The sequence below is a fragment of the Branchiostoma belcheri genome, unplaced genomic scaffold (assembly GCF_001625305.1).
Source record: "Branchiostoma belcheri isolate BF01 breed outbred unplaced genomic scaffold, Haploidv18h27 scaffold28, whole genome shotgun sequence".
Taxonomy (NCBI): domain Eukaryota; kingdom Metazoa; phylum Chordata; class Leptocardii; order Amphioxiformes; family Branchiostomatidae; genus Branchiostoma; species Branchiostoma belcheri.
The window spans coordinates 2,448,218-2,467,665 of NW_017803887.1; the positions used below are offsets into that span (position 1 = coordinate 2,448,218).

The 19,448-nt window shown below is 39.2% G+C and overlaps 2 protein-coding genes across 3 annotated transcripts in view; both read right to left on the reverse strand.

Moving 5' to 3' along the window:
* Positions 1-5,850: 5,850 nt before the first annotated feature.
* LOC109472575 (beta-galactoside alpha-2,6-sialyltransferase 1-like) lies at positions 5,851-7,534 on the reverse strand. Its single transcript, XM_019772359.1, has 4 exons — positions 7,393-7,534; positions 6,846-7,052; positions 6,651-6,746; positions 5,851-6,092 (listed from the first exon to the last, which is right to left on the reverse strand). Exons 1-4 carry the CDS (start codon positions 7,532-7,534, stop codon positions 5,851-5,853), a joined length of 687 nt encoding a protein of 228 aa, XP_019627918.1.
* A 5,852-nt stretch (positions 7,535-13,386) lies between these two features.
* LOC109472661 (intraflagellar transport protein 46 homolog) overlaps positions 13,387-19,448 on the reverse strand; it is a 16,070-nt gene continuing 10,008 nt past the window's right edge. The window contains exons 2-7 of one of the 2 annotated variants that reach the window (XM_019772499.1): positions 17,792-17,903; positions 17,339-17,458; positions 15,966-16,119; positions 15,286-15,496; positions 14,669-14,866; positions 13,387-14,132 (exon numbers count right to left, since the gene is read on the reverse strand). In XM_019772499.1, coding sequence (XP_019628058.1) covers positions 13,878-14,132; positions 14,669-14,866; positions 15,286-15,496; positions 15,966-16,119; positions 17,339-17,458; positions 17,792-17,903 — 1,050 coding nt within the window. In that variant the 3' untranslated portion in view covers positions 13,387-13,877. Of the gene's footprint in view, positions 14,133-14,668; positions 14,867-15,285; positions 15,497-15,965; positions 16,120-17,338; positions 17,471-17,791; positions 17,904-19,448 lie in introns of both variants that reach the window. The other variant, XM_019772498.1, reaches the window with a different exon arrangement.

Consider the following 19,448-nt stretch of genomic DNA (forward strand, 5'->3'; position numbering starts at 1 on the left):
AGCAGCCATGCGGTCGTTCCTCCTAGCCGCGTTCGTCATCGTCTTTGTGGTGAGCTTTGCGGACGCATTTTGGGGGTCATCTTCGAGTGGAAAGAAAGGAAGTAACTGCAATTCCGGGTATGATTATAAAATAATAGACCTCTATATGTATAGTTCAAATGTTGGCGAGTGTTTTTGTGTGCTTAACTGCAAAATAGTTTTTTCGTATTTCTAGATGCAATGACATGTTCAATTACAGACTTTAGAAAGATAAACAATTTTGCTTTACTCCATTAGTGATAGGATGGACATGATAATTATCATTTTAATACCCGAGTAATGTACATATAATGTAAAGTCTGTAAATATGAATGTTTTATGGATCGTTATGACACACAAGATATAACATTATATACTTCACTGTATCATGTATCATGGTAAACATTTTTATTCATTTGGGTCTATCTTTTCCTATTTTGAACAGCTGGCCATGGCTACGGAGGAAATGCGATGATGACAACGTTGAAGACGATCAGCCAGAAAAGATGTAAGTATATATCGGAAAATATTCCTAATAGATATACATCGTATATGTGGTCGTTGACCACAAAAAAATTTTGGAAAAATGCAAAACTGAAATTGTATCAAAGCAAACAGAATCAATTTTTAGATACTGTAATTTTGGAGCTGATCAAAAAGTATTTAATTGATATAGTCTTATCTATGCCGAATTTCAGTCCTCTAGTTGCTGGTTTTGTTGACTTGGGACACTTACATCGTAAAAACTTGTCTTATTCGTGACTGCCTTATAACGTGCCCAATTGCAAATTGTCTTCTCAAAACGTAATTTACAGGAGGGTCTAATTCTCTTACTGAGTGCGGTTGACACGGTGTGGGTGGTTTTAAGCCGAGCTAAAGTTAAGTCGCCATTTACCTACCTGGGAAAACTTCATGCGTCAACGCAGCTGAGGATGACCGCTTTACCCTTACTTTACTGCAGCTCATCTTTTTGTTATTTTTCTATCTTCTTGTTGTCTTAGTGAGCAAACCCGACGCCAAGAGACATTCAAATCTGGAAACGATGACATGAAATGCAGAAAAAGGTAAATTTGTATATTATTTATTTAAAAAAAAGCAGTCCACTATAGGATTTATTGCGAGACAACGCTTTTCACACGAACCAATTCACGATGTTCTATCACTAGTTGTGAGAAAGTGGTCTGGTTTTGATGAATTGATTTTGAAGACATTTATGTGAAAAGTGTAAAGGGCTCATGAATAGTATAAATGCATTTCATACTGTCAGATTAGGAATGCATTTCTACTGTTCATGAGCCCTTCATCGTTTTGACACACAAGACATAACATTATATACTTAACTGTAGATGCATGTATCATGGTGAACATTGTCATTTCTTGATTCACTTTTTCTTGATTCATATGGGTGTATGTTTAACTATTTTAAACAGTTGGTTTTTGGGGAAGTGCCGTGATGACAACGTTAAAGAGAAACAACCAAAACAAATGTAAGTACATCTCTGAAAATGTTCCTAATAGATATACATCGTATATGTAGTCGTTGACCGCAACAAATTTTGGAAAAATGCAAAACGTAAAGTGTATCAAAGCAAACAGGGCCAATTTGAAGATGATGTTATTTAGGAGCTGATCAAAATGTATTTAGTTGGTGTTATCTTTGTTACATAAAATTTATAGTCCTCTAGTTTGTTGACTTGGAACACGGTAAAAAATTCTCATTCGTGACTGCCTTTTAACGTGCCCAATTGGAAGTTGTCTAAAATGTCCTTCACAAGAGTGTCCCGGTCAACACTCTTACCGAGTACGGTTGACACGGTATAGGTGGTTATAAGCCGAGCTGAATCTAAGTCGCAATATAGCTACCTGGGAAAACTCCATGCGTCACCGCGGTTGAGGATGACTGCTTTACCTTTACTTTACAGCTCATACCTTCCCCGCCGCCGAGAGACATTCAAGTCTGGAAATGGTGAAAAGAAATGCAAACCCAGGTACCTGTGTTTATTATCTATTAAACTAAAGTTCCACGATCTCATACCTTCGCCAAATGATGTAAGCCATTATGACTAAGGAATTATAGCTAAATCCCCTGATTGTGCAAATAGAATCCTAATAGAATAAGCAACATGGGATGCAACAGACTTAGGAATTTATTTTAACACATCAACAATATGATCTAAAACAATGCCTGCTAGTTCGAAATTACTTATCGAATGGACTGATATATGCAAAAATGTTACACGTCATGCAAAAAAATAATATCTGCATTATGAAGACGCTGTGCTTGCCCTAACACACTGACATGTTGTTAACAACATACAGTTTTTGGTTTGGTACGAAATGTGCCGACGGTCAAGACAACAGCCGTGGCAACAAAAAGGAGTAAGTACATATTGCGATTGTATTCAGTCTTGCTTGTCTTATACTTCAACCATCTAATAGCCGCGTTTAAAACAGATTATCAGAAAATAGATATGCATAGATAACCTGTGTAATACATATAAAGGTTTATTGTACATGTAGTCGTTGACCACAATTAAAAAAAAATGCAGCAGTGAAATTAAATCAAAAGCAAACGGGGCAAATTTGTAGAATTTATTATTTTGGAGCTGACCATAAAGTAAAGTATAGACAGTTATGTTCAGCTGATCATACACAATGTTGCTTTTTCATTAGAATTATGCAATGTATCATTTAAGGACTGTTCAATTTTAGAGCGAAGCGAAAGTCACGAGAAGTAAACATTATTTATATTATATGGTTCATTGCAGGCCTTGTCACAATTTCTCCTTTTCAATTTTACTTTTATCATCGTCATAGTGACCAAGACGGCATAAAGGGCAACAGAAAGCCAAATCCGAAGGGATGGCCATGGTTCAGTGGTTCAATGAACAAAAGAAATGGAGAAGATGGGAAGAAATGCAAACGCAGGTATGTCAATTAGAATTAGATACGACGCATTTCAGACACACAAATGCAATAAAACGTGTAACTATGTCACCAATTCTACAGAAAGGCTAACGGAAAATAGCCTATAATGTTTTGCTTTGTCATGGAATTAAAAATTGTGATGACCATTATTGTAATACCTGAGTCATTTACACAGATGTAATTATAAAGCTTGAAATTATGTTTTAAGACTCACTATGAAATCATTATAAATAATCTTATGTTTGTGTACCACAGTGATCATTTGTATGTCATCATTCATTTAGTTTCTCAAGCAACTGGTAAGATATCAAAATATATATCCAGTTGCTTGTCAAGTTACTGTTTTGTTGTGTGTGCTATAGCCTGGATGTCTATCCTTTATCGGCGCATTTTAGACTCAAGTTTTACAATTTTTACATGAACAGCTGGCTGGGAAAATGCCTTGACAAGTCGGATGGCAACGCTGATGTCAATCGACCAGCAAAAATGTAAATATATTTTCCGAGTTTAATAATATTTTGAATACGTGTAATGTAAAATTTTGATAACATTATATCTACTAAATTGGTTTTAAAACAAATCTGTACTGGCTACAACAATGTTTACAATTGATTATTATGTATCGATAATTGTGTGTTGCTAAATTATAAACACTTAAACATTTTTGAGGACCTTTTACTTCATGTTATCTACATGTAGGCCGCATTTTCAGTCCCAACATCCATTTCAGATAGCGCCGGAACGACTTGCGCTAGAACCATCAAATTTGATGAGTCTTCCTAAAATATATCTGGCATTTTCTAATTTTAATCAAATTAATTGCCATGGCAATGGGTTCCCGACAGTGTTTGGAAAAATCAGAAATTTTTCATGTAAATGTCCATCGTACATCGTCCAACGTACTTATGCGTTGACCAAAAGAAATCGGAAAAATGCAGAAGTGAAATTAAATTAAAGCAAACAGAGCAAATTTGTAGAATTTATCATTTTGGAGCTGATCTTAAAGTATCGACAGTTATGTTCAGCTGATCAAACACAATGTTGTTTTTTTCATACGAATTATGCCATGTATCATTTAAGGACTGTTAAATTTTAGAGCGAAGCGAAAGTCACGAGAAGTAACCATTATTCATATTACAGTATATGGTTCAATGCCGGCCTTGTCTCAATTTCTCCTTTTCAATTTTACTTTTGTCATCGTCATAGTGACCAAGACGGCATAAAAGGCAACAAAAAGGCGAATCCGAGAGGATGGTTCAGTAGTGGCTCAATGAACAAAAGAAAGGGAGAAGATGGGAAGAAATGCAAACGCAGGTATGTCAATTAGAATTAGATACGACGCATTTCGGACACACAAATGCAATAAAACGAATAACTATGTCACCAATTCTACAGAAAGGCCACATGTATATTGTTTTGCTTTATACGTCATGGGATTAAAATTGTGATGACCGTACCTGAGTTATTTACACAGATTTAATTATTTTTAAGCCCGAAATGCGGAATGGTTTATGAAACACAAGATATGAATTATGTAAGTAACTGTAGGTTTGTGTACCACGGTGATCATTTGTATTTCATGATTCATTTTAGGCCTTTAAAAGAAACCATTGCTGAAGCAACTGGTTAGAATTAAAATATCCATCCACTTGTTTGAGCAATTTTTTTCTTGACTGTATATCTTATGTCCTAGATGTCTAGCCTTCATTGATTCATGATTTACAATTTTTACATGAACAGCTGGCTATCGAGGAAATGCCTTGGCAATGGCCGTGGCAAAAAAAAGGAGTAAGTACATATTGCGGCTGTACTCAGTCTTGCTTGTCGTAGACGTTTCACAATCTAACAACCGCATTTTAAACAGATTATCATAAAATTAATACAGATATAGACAAGCTGTTTAATACATGCAGATATATTTCGTATTAAGATATTTCTTAGTTTTAGAATTTTTTTGAAGATGTTTGTTGTCAGTTGAGGATAACTGCTTTACCTTTAATTAACTGCAGCTCATATTTTTTGTTTGTCAATGTTTCTTTCTTGTTGTTTTCTCAGTGAGGAAACCGGACGCCAAGAAGACATCGAATCTAATACAATGTGAATGTACGAAGATCGCCTCTTGGGGAAGACATAGACGATTGCCAATATTTAGAAAAAAATCACTTTCATGATTGTAACAGTCGAGACTTGCAAAGGAATTTCAAATTTCTCACCTCAAGTTTATTAGAAAAGTTGTGCAGTATGGAATGTTAGCTAGCTAGCTGAGAGCACGCATGCCCATTTGCAACCCTTCTACTTTGAGCTACTAGCAATTACATACCTGCAACCCTGTGACACAAACGTACAACTAATTACAGCTCAGAAGCAGATGGGATATTAGAATAGGCGGAAATATGAGAATAAACGAAAATTAACACAATTTGACTCATTCTGATTTCTTTCCTGACACTCTAGCTTGTTTACAAATGAAATGAAATACAACAGTTCCTAAAATTGTCAAACTTGATACGCCTAAAAGCAGTTACTCAAGCAACAAAATCATATCCAGTTGCTTGAGTAACTGCTTTTTGGAGTATCTTATTACCTGGATGTCTAACCTTCACCGACGAGTCAAACTTGATAGGCTATTCATAGGGTTACAGCGCCACCAGGCGCAGTGTTAAGGAATTGCACCCACCTGGCGGCAACTACCAATTGGCACAATTCTACTCCTGCGTGGAGAAAAGAATTAAACAAGTCCGCCGGAAGGAATCTGTGCGAATCTGTGCCAACCTCTGTGCCTGTCTCAATTATATGCCGACCTACTTTTCTACTTACCTACTATCGTACTACTTTTGACTAAGGGGTTCGCCCACAAATACTGTGTGCTGCGACCAGAAATAGCAGACATAGTATATGGCGGCATCAGTCACAGTGAATCTGTGACAGACCCTTGAGCAGCACCACGCCTGTATCTTCTATATCTTTATCGGGAGTCAGTGTCAATGCTTTGACGTAAGTTCGCTCTAGGTCGTAAGAGTGTAGGTCGTTGGGCGACCGAACTTCTGTCTCGTCGTAGTAATAGACGAGGTTTGTGTTGTCCTTGTTGGAAGGGACGAGCTCGTAGACTCGGACCCAGTCACAGAGGTGCAGCATCATGACGATACCTGAAAAACAGCACGTTTAAAGGTTGATAATAGCCATTTCAAGTCCAAACAAGGAATCAGAGATGTCATACTTTCCGGAATTCGGATACGAAGAAATTTGTGAAATATGTTGTTTAAGTCATTATTTTCCCATTTTACCCGGCTTCCGGGCGAACCTTGTGCTGGCTCCAAGTTAGCTTCTGGGACTTAACGTCCTGTATCTGGGACTTATCTGTACCCGCCTGTTGTCAATCGACTGTTCATCGACTGTTCACACACAATTACAATCACACGTGCGCGCGCGCATTATAGGCACACCTGTCCTTGGTGCTGAACGCCATCCATCAACACCATCCACACACACACCTACACATAGAGGGGGGCAGAGAGAGAGATGGAGGGAGAGAGAGAGAGAGAAAGAGATACCGCAAATCAGGGTTGAAACCAGCCCAATTTCTCACAAGTAGTGCGGACTAACTAACCCAATAGGTGAAGCAGGGGTCACGAAGGCTGGTCGGGAAAAATTCCGTACCCCATTTTTAGGCCAGAATGGAATTTAATGCAAATTCGAATCCTTACCAAATAGTCCTGTACTTGGGCTCTTCTTTGTCTTCTCGCACACTTTAAAAGTGTCACAGAAACGTACCAACTCCTTCCTGATGTCTAGCCCGAAATTAGTCCTGTGTATAAAAGGCAGGGGCCTGTTTGGGTATGTCTCCCTGAATGCAATCAAGTTCGCAAATGCAAGATAAGTGTCCTTTTCAGCGTCTACATCTTGTCGTCCTGATTCGATTCCGTCCATGTTTCGAATGACCAGTATTCCGTGTTTGAATATGCTGCTATTTTTACTCCAGAACTCCTCCCGGCACATACGGTAAGGAATCAGTGTGTTGATCATCCGAATGTCTGTCCGGTTTCCGACGAAGTTTTCAAAGTTATGAGTGGGAGCACAGTTGAATCTCAGCACGGCATCGTGACTATCTAGAAATAAAAGATATTTCTGATTAAATTGATACCGGCTGTCAAAATATCAGTATCGGTCAATACATAAGAAGAAGAATGAAAGGTTTCAGCTGTATACTCAGTCACGCTTCTGTATGGCAAATATATATGTGCTTAGTCTACACGTGGCAAAAAAAACCCTCCAAACTTGCATAATTTTGAAGTTGAGCATGCCAAATGCCCAGAGGATTTTTGACGAATTTTAATTCATCAGGTTTTCATACCAGTGCCAAAAATGCACATACTTGTATTTTCTCTAAAGGTAGCAAAAGGTCATATGGTACACAATTTAAATGCGACGTAATTACTCTAAACCTACCTATCTCCTGTCCGTACGTGTAAAACCTCAGGGCGTGACTATTACTGACGACTGCGCACGAGTTAAAGTGCACCAACTTCTCCAGACTCTCCTTCGGCAAGATGACGCGGTTTTTGTCTTTAGCTGCCTGTTTTTTCGTCATGGTCGAAAACGGAACGTTCTTCTTTAAATTACACAACAATTCTTGTCGTAATTTAGAAACTTTGTCAGCTTCGCGTGCATTCATATTTGTGTGGTCGGTCGAAACGTTTTTGAATGACCCGACTGATACGGCGTACCTGTAACTAGGCTGCACATGTTGAGGTATGGCAGGCTGAGGTATGGCAGGTTGCACCACTGGAACCCGAGGTTGCCCATCGTCCATGGATAGATATTGGTTTGGATTAAACGCAGTTTTGGTCATCAAAGACATTGTCAATACGCCATAGATGATTACACACAGTGCTGTAAGGAGAAGCAGTACGTGTAGTATCATCTTAGCCATGATTCGTTCCGCTGACTTCCTCTCTTTCAGAATGTCACAAAGGAATGTTCGGGATAGATATCAATTCCAGTGCTCATTTATGTACTGTTTACAGGCTCATTCTCAGTCACTGGTGAAAGATAGTGCCTGCTATTGAAACTTTTGATTTTTAAGAGAATTTATCCAGTTCTTTGATCCATTTTGTATTGCGCAATGTTCTGATGCCTGAAATTCATCGGCGTATGACCGGGGGGTTGGGGGGGCGGTAAGAGCTAAAAACAAATAAAAAAAAATTAAAATTAAACCCCAACCAAATCTCGCGGTAAAAAACGTTACATATACATGAAAAAAGGACACATAAATAATACAAAGGTAAATGTCGATACATATGCAACAAAGAAAGCTCACATTGTCAATTTTATGCTATAGTAAGAACTATTAAACAGTCTAGAATTAGAAAGAGAGAATGCTAGTGTGAAAAATCTAAACTTATAGCACGATATTTCTGCATCTACACAGTGACTAGAATTAAGGAAAAATCATAGCAAATGTACAGTATACAGAGGGTCTGCTTGCCTTATATAACGTTGGCGGAACGAACTATTCCAGTTATAAGATCCTCACATTAATCGTAGCTGGCCGCTTAAATTCGACGTTACTTTTAATTTTACCTAGTATCTATTAACTCGAAGATGTAACTGGGCGCTTTTATCGACGTATAACACATTTTTACACTTTTTAATCGTAATTTCATCGTTCAGTTCAGCACCATTCGCAGATATTCTTCGTATAGCAAAGTCGAACATTAGATTGTCCACAAACTATCCAACAAAATTAGCCTCTACCAGGCTTCGGAAGCGGCTATTAAGAGTAGAAATTGATTAGATAGATCACATACCGGAGGAGTTCGTCTGCTAAAGGGGTACATTTGCCTTGGTGCGGAAAATGTACCTCCTTGGCCTGTTTTCTGACTGTTTCAAACTCGTACTGTTTTTATCCTCTTCGAAAGACGGATAGAGACTATTCTGCAATACTTATAACAGGTCAACTTACCGTAACCATTGCCAGTCCTCTGATTTTAACGTTAAGCGTTACCACGGATCCTCCTATGCAGACTATCTCTCTATACCAGATCACCGCTGCGTTGTTATGTACAGGTAGGGTATATTTGCTTGTGACGTGCGTGTATATTCACTGCTAATGACGCTTACAGTAGCTAATATTTGTTTTTACGGTAACGGTTGAGTCAAGCCTAATGCTTGCAGTACAGAATACCAGTGTGCGGTATTACTACACCTTCCAAACAGAGGTGAAACTTGTTTTCGACTGTTTTTAAGGTTTACAGGATTTTTTCAAGATTTGCATTTTGTCAGCTTTACGTTTTGTTAACTGGCCAGTTTTCGCTAAGAAAAGCTGACAAAACAAACGTCCGACGCGTCTGAAACGCCTACAGACGCCTAAAGAACGTTCAAAACAGATCTTCTTGGAGAGTAATATTACCCCAAGGTCACAACTCAGTAAGAATGTAAGGTTGCTTTCAGACAAAGGAATATCAATAAAGATTGCCTACGCTTATAGGAAAAGTAAAAAATGACAATCATTTGTCAAAGTTAAGATTACAGACGTTAGTCCTAATCCTGTTTACGTTAAGGCAGGCCGTACAAACAGAACAAGTTTATTACTTTCTACACGCTATCAAACCAACACTTACACAAAACCACTGGTTTCTGTCGACACGTCACGTAAGTAAGGCCACTAAAGCCAGTAGAAGGCCTGGAATATAAAAAGCGATCAAGGGTACATTTTCTATTAAAGATTAAACAAAAGCACCAATCTGGCATATACACGCACTTGTGACACTTGTAGGGATTGTAGACACGATTTCTTAACTGTAACCACCTCTAATACGACAGGAGGTATTTTTAGATCAATAATAAACTACGATTGTAAGACGCAGACCTTGTAATATTTCATATCTATTTCTTTATCTATTTCATGCAGAGCAAAAAATTTAAGAATTGTTGCTGCCATTGCGTAACCAGTGTGCAACATAAAAGGGGGCAAAAAAAGGACGAAAGCCATTGCAGGATACAATCCTAACAGTCTTGTAGTTAAAAGAGACTACCTGCCAGTTTAGCAGCAGAAAATGGAGATTTGTTTACAGAATTCAAAGTTAAATGACTTACCTGGAGTTCAACAGGTTCACCTAGACAAAGAGGGATCTATAGAACGTAGTGCGCATGTGCGAGACTTGGACGATTAGCCCAGCGGATGGATTACTTTGACCAATCAATAATCGACAACAGGTCAGCTGTCAAACACAACCAGAAACAAAACCCTTTATAGGCTAGAGATATCAAATGTAAGGTGTTAAGCATGGGATGTGATATCATAAAAAAATTAAATAGAAAAAAAAATCTTGTACAGCGGTATCAATGTTGTACCAACATCTCCAGCGATGCATACCGCAAAAATATAAAAATCCGTATATGAGATATAATCCTTACAAATATAGAACTTTATTGCACGAAAAACGTACACGGTTCAGGTAGCATGTTAATTACTAAAACAACAGTCTAGCAACGGTCTTTGATGTTATGTTGCAATCGAGTGGGGCTAATTACGATTTTCTGTATTTTTTTAATAAATTGATATGATTTTTATGCATTTATTTGACTTTTTTGCATCGGGTATCTGCGAACACGACTTTACAGGTGCTACCTGATATACGTCCCGGTGACTTACCAGGTATGAAGTAGTGCGTCACTGCAGGCCTCTTAGCATGTTTTCTCTCGAGATGATTGATTGTCTCGTAAAAACTGTTAAGACGTTTTTTCAAAACACACCTGACTTTGGTATTCCCGACATTTGGTATTCAGTGTGGTATTCTCCATACAAAACATGGAGAGAATAGATTGTTTGACAAGAGTATTGCTCAATTACCCTTATGTAGTTTTAGCACAAAGGTAACATTAGTTGGCTGCATGCACCAGTAGAATTGTATACAGAGGTCACAGAGTACCGAAACGGTGTCATCTGGAGAGAGGCCTTAGCCTTGGGTGGCGTAGTGGATACAGCCTGGCAAACGGCTACAGCTTGGCGAATTTGATACTGTCTTACACAGCCACAAAAAGATCTGCTTGAGGATTACAAGCGTACCGTCATCTCGTCTAAGATATTTGATTATTGGGGCACCATAGAATATCTGACAACCAGGTTTCCATATCATGAAAGTTCCTTTCATATATGTACATGCCTCTTTAGTTACTGTAAAAAAAATGAAATCTCCCACATGATTCTTTCCCACACGTGTTATGTTAACAAAATAGAAGAATATCGATCTATCAAGGAACTGGACATTAGGAATGACTTAAATCGTTACAGAAGAAATGCTTTCCAATTTGTGTCAATTAAGAGGAAACGTTTTAGATAAATCTAAGATTTTCACATTCCAAAGAAATAATTAGTCACCATCTAAAACTGATATCCGTACGTGAAATGCTTGCAGAAGGTTATCGTTGATTTCTTGGGGTCATAATCAAGAAAGGCGTATTCAATGCCATGTTTACGAGAAGTTGCTGGCGTAATTTAATGTGTTTACATTCTACAAGTACCAGCTGACTAGCTCCTTGCTAAAGTGAGACTACGCGTGTATGTTCGCACGGCCTCACTGTCGCCATTGTTTCAAGAGTGACTCCTTTTTCCCTCAATTGAATAGCCTGTAGGAGAGACCGTGTGGTGCAGTTGGTCCATTCACCATGGAGTGCACTCGTCTTAGCTATAAAACTACCGGGCTGCTGCCCGTTGGCTTCACTCACACAACCGAGCAGCTCAGCCTACACGAAGGAGGAGGACCACAACAGCCGACAACAGGACGACAAGACGAGGACGACATTCATACCAGATTCTCAACGAAGAACGAACTACCACCACCACCACGATGAAGACTATCGTCATCGCATCCGCACTGTTCAGTCTTCTGGTGACCACGTTTGCGGCACCCGCTGGAAAAGCCGAGGTAAGAATCAAGAATCGAGCAACGTTTTTAAATGGTGGCTACCATAATGTAAGGCTGCATGAGGATGATTCTCTATTGTACCCCGGAGTTCAGTGTGATAAGTACCTTTTGTTGTTGCAAATTTGTGTTCATTTTGTGTCGCCTTTGTGACAAGGCCACAAATGCCTTCCCGACAGATTTCATGTGCAGTGACATCGCAGACAAGGTCGTAATACATGTTACGCAACTGAAGACGCAGGGGCTTTGATCTAGAGTTAGCTTCTAGACCATTTGATATGCCTGGTGGCCAAAGCCTATCTTCATATCCTCGCTTTTGTTGAAAAGCCAAATTTGATTTATTATCAACACGAATTATGCAAATTAGATCCCGATTTCCATAAAATAAATTAGATTATGTCAAGCACCGCTTAAGCCTTCTCAAGTTATCATGTTACACACACATACACACACACACACACACACACAGAGGAACGTTACGCCACCGAAAACCTGACGTTCCTAGCATTGTTTATTTGCCTCCACTAGACCTTTCTACGGGAATACGGATAGTAGAATTCGGACAAAAAAGAGAGTAAAACTGGCCAAGGTAGTCCGGCCGCGGGGAGGTAGTTTCTTTCCCTCCGAAGAGCTGCGTGGCCAATCAAACCTACAAGGCGGCCAAACTCCCTTGGCAATTATTCTCTTTTATATAGCCGCCGTAGTTAGTCTGGTAGAGGCAATATATATATTGTTACCAGACAGCCCCTCTTGAACTCAGTTCTGCCAAGGAGGCTAACCCTCGGTTCTGCATGGCATTTGCAACACCAGTTACCATATACATGTATGGTGAGAGTGCCATTCACCTTATTTGTTTGGATCGAGAAGATGAGGAAGAAACTTCGGTAAACATAATCAAATACTTTATTGCATTCTGTTCTGTAGGAAATCTACCGTAAAGACAACGGAGACCAGACTAACATCGCCATCGACACTCTCCTACAGATCGAAGAAGCGGAGGAAGCGGCAAAGGCACCCGATAAGGGTGTGAAGTGTCAAGCAGACCCGATCTGTTTTTTAGGCAAGAGACAGGTAAAGAAGTCAGAAGTCCTGTCTCCCATCGAGAATGTCGGTTACCAGAAGAGAGCTGAGATGATGTCTGACCAATTTGTCTGACCGATTTCCTTCATTGTAAGGAACAATAAAGCATCTATAAAATGCCAAGTCTCTGTCTCAGGAAAACTGACTTTGAAATTTTAATGTGTTTAAGTAGTTACAGAAACAGTCCTTTATATCATCTGGACTGAAATAAAAGTTGTAGCATTATCTCGGTGTACATACTACTGCAGGTTTAGGCATCTGAACTGTCTAATGTATTTTACCTATGGCCCCCATAAGCTCATCGGAAGCTAAGAGGCTAAATACAGCCTTAGAACATTCGACTGCGCTAGTCGACTGTGCTAGTCGAATGTTTCAAAATATACTATCCACTCTTGTTGAATAATACACTGCTAGCAGGAAATATGCCATGCCATGTGCCTTCTACATTTATTTATATATATACATGTACATGTGCAACAATATTGGCATTCTACGAGTGCACTATGTATTTAGAACTGTTACAAAGTCTCAGTTTTCAGTGACAACTTCTATAGCCATCTAAAGGAATAAGCTACATGTACTAGTATCTCATGGTTCCATCGGCACATTGCATTGTGGGTAAGGTCAGAGGTCAATGTCCCTCAGATGTAAAGTTTGGAACTTTAACTATTGACCTAATAGACCAAAATCTACATGTACCTTACTGCACATGCAAACACAAAACTATGAGATAGCTTAGTTTAGTATCCAGTACAAGCCATTCACAACTGCCTTTTTTTACTAACTAAAAAAATAGTTAAGCATTCTATCAGTAGTTCAATCATTGAAGGACCAAAATATCTGACGTATTCTGACACTTCCAACGAGAAGTTTGAAAAAAAAAAAGACGAATAAAAATTAGTTGGTCCTAATATATGGTTCCCCTCGTTATTGTTCCCCCCCTGGTGCCCAGCGATCTGCACCCCCCTGCCCTTCGAGGGGGGCCTGGGGGGGTACGTTCTCCATGTTGTTCTGCTCAGCCAGCACCTTGAAGTGTTGGGAGTTCTTAAACTCTGAGTAGAGCGTGAAGAGGACATGTAGAGACTGCAGTCTGTTCTTGTAGACTGGGATGTCCAGGATGGAACAGATCAGGTCTATGTACGTGGGAAGGTCACAGTCAAGGTCAGCTGTCGGCAGGCCAACCTACGGAACAACAGAAGGTCAAGGTATCATTTACACAGCAAAATATTCAATTTTTTAAACAAAGTCCCAAAGTTTCTTAACAAACTCATCAAGGAACAGAAATAAACATATAACATTGTACACTGTCTTATTTTTACAATCATTTATGTCTGTCATTGTATTATAATTTTCATGAATGTGCTGTTTCCATCAAGGTTAAATGTATTGTTTGTTTTCACTTTTTTCATGAGAAATTCAAATGCTGGCCACTTTTCATTCAGGTCTTGAAGAAAGAGATAAATTACAGTCGGACAAATATATAACAAAGATACAGATTACATAATTGCAGTCGTACCACCAACAAAAAGGAGACAATTAAGATCAGATCTAATTTTTGTAAATGACCCAAAATACAACATAATGATGCACATATCCTTGCAAAAGTCAATATCAACATAAGGTCTTGTACAGAGAATACTTTCTGTTTTGCTGCTAAAATCCCAGCACTTTGCTACCTTTAACATGATTACATGATGTTATGCTTCGTTTGTCCTCACCCTATTCAGAAGGTCCTCGAACTCTGGTGGCCACTCCTGCATGAGTTGTTCTATGTCCGGCATGTTCTTGGTGTAGTGGACGTTGGGTGGAGGTTTAGAGCGGTGTAGCTCGCTGATACTGTCTATCCAGTTCTCGATCGCCTTGGGGTTTTTGTCAGCCTGGGCTACACTGCTCACCTGCATAGCTTTGGTGGTGGTCTGGACACAAACAAAAATAAGAAATAAAAAACATTTATCGAGTAAAGAGACTCTTTTTTTTTACACAACCAAGTCTTTTATTCAGCTGACGTTTTGGTGACCGCCTGTCACCTTTCTCAGGGCAATTCTGACTGGTTCACATTGCATTGCAGCATAGGTGTCGCTGCTACAGATGCATTCCCAAATGTACAATATTTATGAAAATATGTGTGAAAAAACATTCATCATTATCAATCAAAATTTTTCGGTCATTCTGTCAAATAATAACTTAACAAACAAACAAATAAAACAAACACACACACACACACACACACACACAAACATACAAAACAATACCTCCATACACGGAGGTAAAAAAAACCCTTTTAACCATTCAACTTATTAACAGACCAACAAAAGAAGGACTTTCCTGTACATACCTGTTTAGAGATTGCCCTGAGTTGTAAGTCCAGTACGGTGGGATCAGACTGTTTAGCGCACGGCTCGTCAAGTACTGTCAGTCCAAGGGGACTGGGCTTGCTGTCAGGCCTCCCCACCTTCACAAACGCATCAATGTCACCCACCGCAGGGATGAAGTCAGGAATGAACGGCTTGAGCTTGTGCTCGAGTTCAATAGACTGCGGGGTGTACCTACGGTGTGGAAACAAGGGCATAGAAAGGAAAAACTGTTATAAAATTTAATTCAAATTCTGGTTGACGATAGCCCCTTACTTATATTAGGCCACACCAATTTAATGTTTCTGTTGTCAGATTTGCCTTTGCCTGCTTCATTTTTTCTCGCTTGCAAAACAGAAAAAACAAAACAAAACATGCACTACATGTAGGATTCAGATTCTGAATTACGTTTTGGCTAATCAACTGTTACAGTTAAAGAATGTGTTTCCGAGATGCTACTGTACAATTTCCCTAATTTGTCAATTCAGTAATTTTCTTAACATTATGAGTTCACAATGCAATGTTTGAATTACAAACCAGCCTAGTATGTCGACATAGGGCTATGACAAGATGCCTACCAGTAGCTATACTTCTATATATTATACAAAATAAAGGGAACAAATCAAATCAAAACAAATACATGAAATAGATGACAAGCCCACACCTTGTGATATACTGGAACAGGTCCTTGATCTCTGGTGTAACGGCTAAATGATCGTAGTCAGCGGGATCGTACGCACCCTCCACCTGGGCATGCTCATCATCATCATCATCGTCATCACCGTTAGAGGTGTCCGAATCATCATCATCATCATCATCTGGGAACAAGACAGGAGTTAGCTGCCTCGGTAAAACAAGGAAGTTTCTTTTAATTCAACCTTCTCCTTGCTGCTTAACCCTATCACCAAATACAAATTTTGTGCCAAACAGATACCTTATTAGCATGCTGACGGTTAAAGAAACCCAAAAGAAACCTAAAAGCCATTTTAGGGCAGTATACTTGTCTAGTAAAGCTGCATTTTTAAAGTCAATTTTCTGGTATTTTTTTTTATTTTTTATTTTTGATGTAGTAAGTTAAATCAACTCTAGCCTATCACATAGCATACAAGTATTGCTACAGAACTGTGAGTGTGAAGAAAAAATGTGATGTTGCTGACAGAAAGAAGTTGCTTGTTTTGTAGGCTGGTTCTATCTACGTATACATGTGTATGTGCAAAATTGTCTTATTGGTGGTACCAATAAATGAAGGGACTCCTCTCCTAAGCTTGTTCTTGGGCTATTTCAAGCACTTCAAGACTATGAATAATGATGAAAAAAAGTGCCATGGAATGGCAGTAAATGTCAATATTAGATAGGTTTCCTCATCCAGAATATTTTTGCTTTGTTTTGCTGCTCTTAAATTGCATCGCATTACTTTTAAATTTGCCAGGATTCACTGCACAAGTGCCTAAAGAAGAGATCAACTTTGAGTGCAAGAAGATTAGACACACAAAAAGGAACAGTACCATGCAGCACTCAAGACTTCACTGTGACAGGAAATATATTTTAGAGTTTAGGAGAGATTGAGTGATGACATTAGGGAAATACATGTACACGTAATTACCAATCACTGTCACATACCTTTAACTTAAGGCCCAAGTATGCAGCCATGAAAATAAAAATAGGTGCAATTTCCATATATAGTTTTGATATTTTCAAAATACATTATTTTCTAAACTTTCTACAGCTATGTTGATGTTTTATACTTAGCAAATTCATAATGAACACTTGTACATTATGACCATTTTTTGCCGCCATGAAATTGCTGTCGGAAAAAAGTTTATATTATTGTGTATGATTTTGCGTACGGAAAAAGACTTTTTACCACACTCCAATTACAGAATTACACAGCGATTTTTATTCAAATCCACCCCCCCCCCAACCACACACACACAAGTTTTGGCTTGTCCAGAAGATGTTATCCTGTGTTATGTTATTAAATTAAAATGTAATTAATATTCTCATATTTGAAGAAATGATTCTAGCACACCACCCTACCTGAGTCTGTCCTCTGTTGTTGTTGTTGTTGTTGTTGTGCTGCCCCCTGACCTCCCAGGTCACGAGGGTTACGTGGGGTTTCCCCAGTCTCAAACTCGTCACTGTCTGACATCGCTGCTTCTGGATCAGAAACTGAATGTCAGGTTATAAGCAACTTCCATTTCCTTTTTTATACTATTAGGCCACACCAATTTAATTTTTTGGTTAACGGATTTTTGTAGAAAAATTAATGGAGAGGGCGGGCGAAAAAAGAAAAATTTATATATAGCAATTAGCCCTCGAGCAAGAATTTGCAATAAACAAACAATAACTATTATCATATCATTATCTAGTAGTGGTTCAGAAGCATTAAATTTTAAAAGCTAAGTATCTGTGTCTTCAAACTGTAATTTCTAGATGCTGTGCTAGAGGGAGCAACTTGTAGTTCCTTGTAACTGAACAGAAACACCACACCTGTGGAGCTGCGTGTAGGCGTGGCGCTCTCCCCTGGCCCGGGGCGGTGGGGTCGGCCTGCTGGTCCCGGCGGCACGCGGGGACTCGGCGTCACACCGTACTGACTCGCAACCTGGACAAACAGATGGAGAGAATTAGAAAGACTTATATAATTAGCCAAACAGAGAAACATTGGGCTATAAACTAGAGCAGTGTACCTACCAACTTGCTTTGTCTCTGAGTACTATAATGGGAAATGTGATTCTGTACAGGTCCAAAATACTACTCTCCAAGCAGAGGTTTGGGTTTTGGGGGTATTTTTAGTGTGTTTTTAGGCATTTTTTATCGGGGTTTCTCTTTTGCACTGAATTTTTTTTCCCACCAAACCCAACCTCTGCCGGCACTCACCCCGGGGAGGGGCAAACCTATTAAAAGCTATTCAAAACAGGCGATAGTGCCCCTCCCCGGGAACCATCAAACTGTCATTAGGGATATCCATTTTATTGTGGTGGATTATCACACATCTAGCCAGTCAGGAAGGCATTCATTGGGCTACACGCCTCCTGCTGACTGTGCCTATTCATGCGTCTGGTTCACACCTCCTTGCAGAACGACTGAAATGTGTTGAAGTGATTAGGTTTATAGCCCATTGAAGCTTTCGACTGCCGGCAGAGGTTGGGTTTGGTGGGAAAAAAAATTCAGTGCAAAAGAGAAACTCCGATAAAAAAAGCCTAAAAACACACTAAAAATACCCCCAAAACCCAAACCTCTGCTTGGAGAGTACCAAAATACAGCATCACTACAATTGTAAGTACTGGTACTGTACGATATAAAATTACACTACCCTTACTGGCCTTAGTGGCCTTATGGACACAAATAAAGTGACTGACATCTAGGGAGCACTAGCTTACTAGTAAGTAACAACCAACAGATCTCTCAGACTCAGAGACAGCTACTAGTAGAGAGTATTGTCTAAATAAAACAGATAACTTCATGAATAAGACATGATTCGTAAGATTACGTACACCAATCCCCTCAGAATTTGTGGATCGTATTAAAAACTGTTAAAAAACAATTATTTCTCTTATATTTCAAAGGTGAGTCTGGTGACGGTTGAAATGCAGCTAATGAAAATCTACACACACCTACATGTTACTTTATTGCATATAACGTCACAGTAATAGTAATTTACACTTAGTTATATACTACATGTACATGGCTTAGTGCAGGTTATGTGCAGGTATTCATCAGAAAAAAATCCTGCCCAAATTTTATCGACATATTAGGGCAATTTCAAACCTTGTAATGACGATAGTATATATACAAGTACACATCACCACTGACTAGAGGTATTTATTACAGGTTCGCGATAGCGGAACCTGTTCTACTTTACCTCGATTTTATGGGCGCCGCCATTTTGTTTCCCGTCATGCAATGGGGCAGGCCAAAGTTGAGTGAAGTGCATTGTGGGACCTGTCACCGGGCCACAGTGTAAGGACGACGCCTAGCGGTATGTTTGGAAAGAGCAGTAACTGAAAGCCTACCTGGTTGTGTGTTCATTTTGGCAGGAGTGTATAGAGGCGATGGCTTTGGCGTAATATACGCTGATTGTGTTTAGCACTTGCAATTGAAGTTCAATGTAATTTTCTTAGCATGACGGGAAGGAAACATGGCGGAC

What these genes read in the sequence shown, in the direction of transcription:
- LOC109472575 (XM_019772359.1), bottom strand. Translation starts at nt 7,534, where the DNA reads ATGACGAAAAAACAGGCAGCTAAAGACAAAAACCGCGTCATCTTGCCG. An exon ending in AATCGAATCAGGACGACAAG is followed by an intron (nt 6,747 to 6,845) that starts ATGTAGACGCTG and finishes TACACAGGACTA; the next exon opens with ATTTCGGGCTAGACATCAGG. An exon ending in CCCAAGTACAGGACTATTTG is followed by an intron (nt 6,093 to 6,650) that starts GTAAGGATTCGA and finishes GCTGTTTTTCAG; the next exon opens with GTATCGTCATGATGCTGCAC.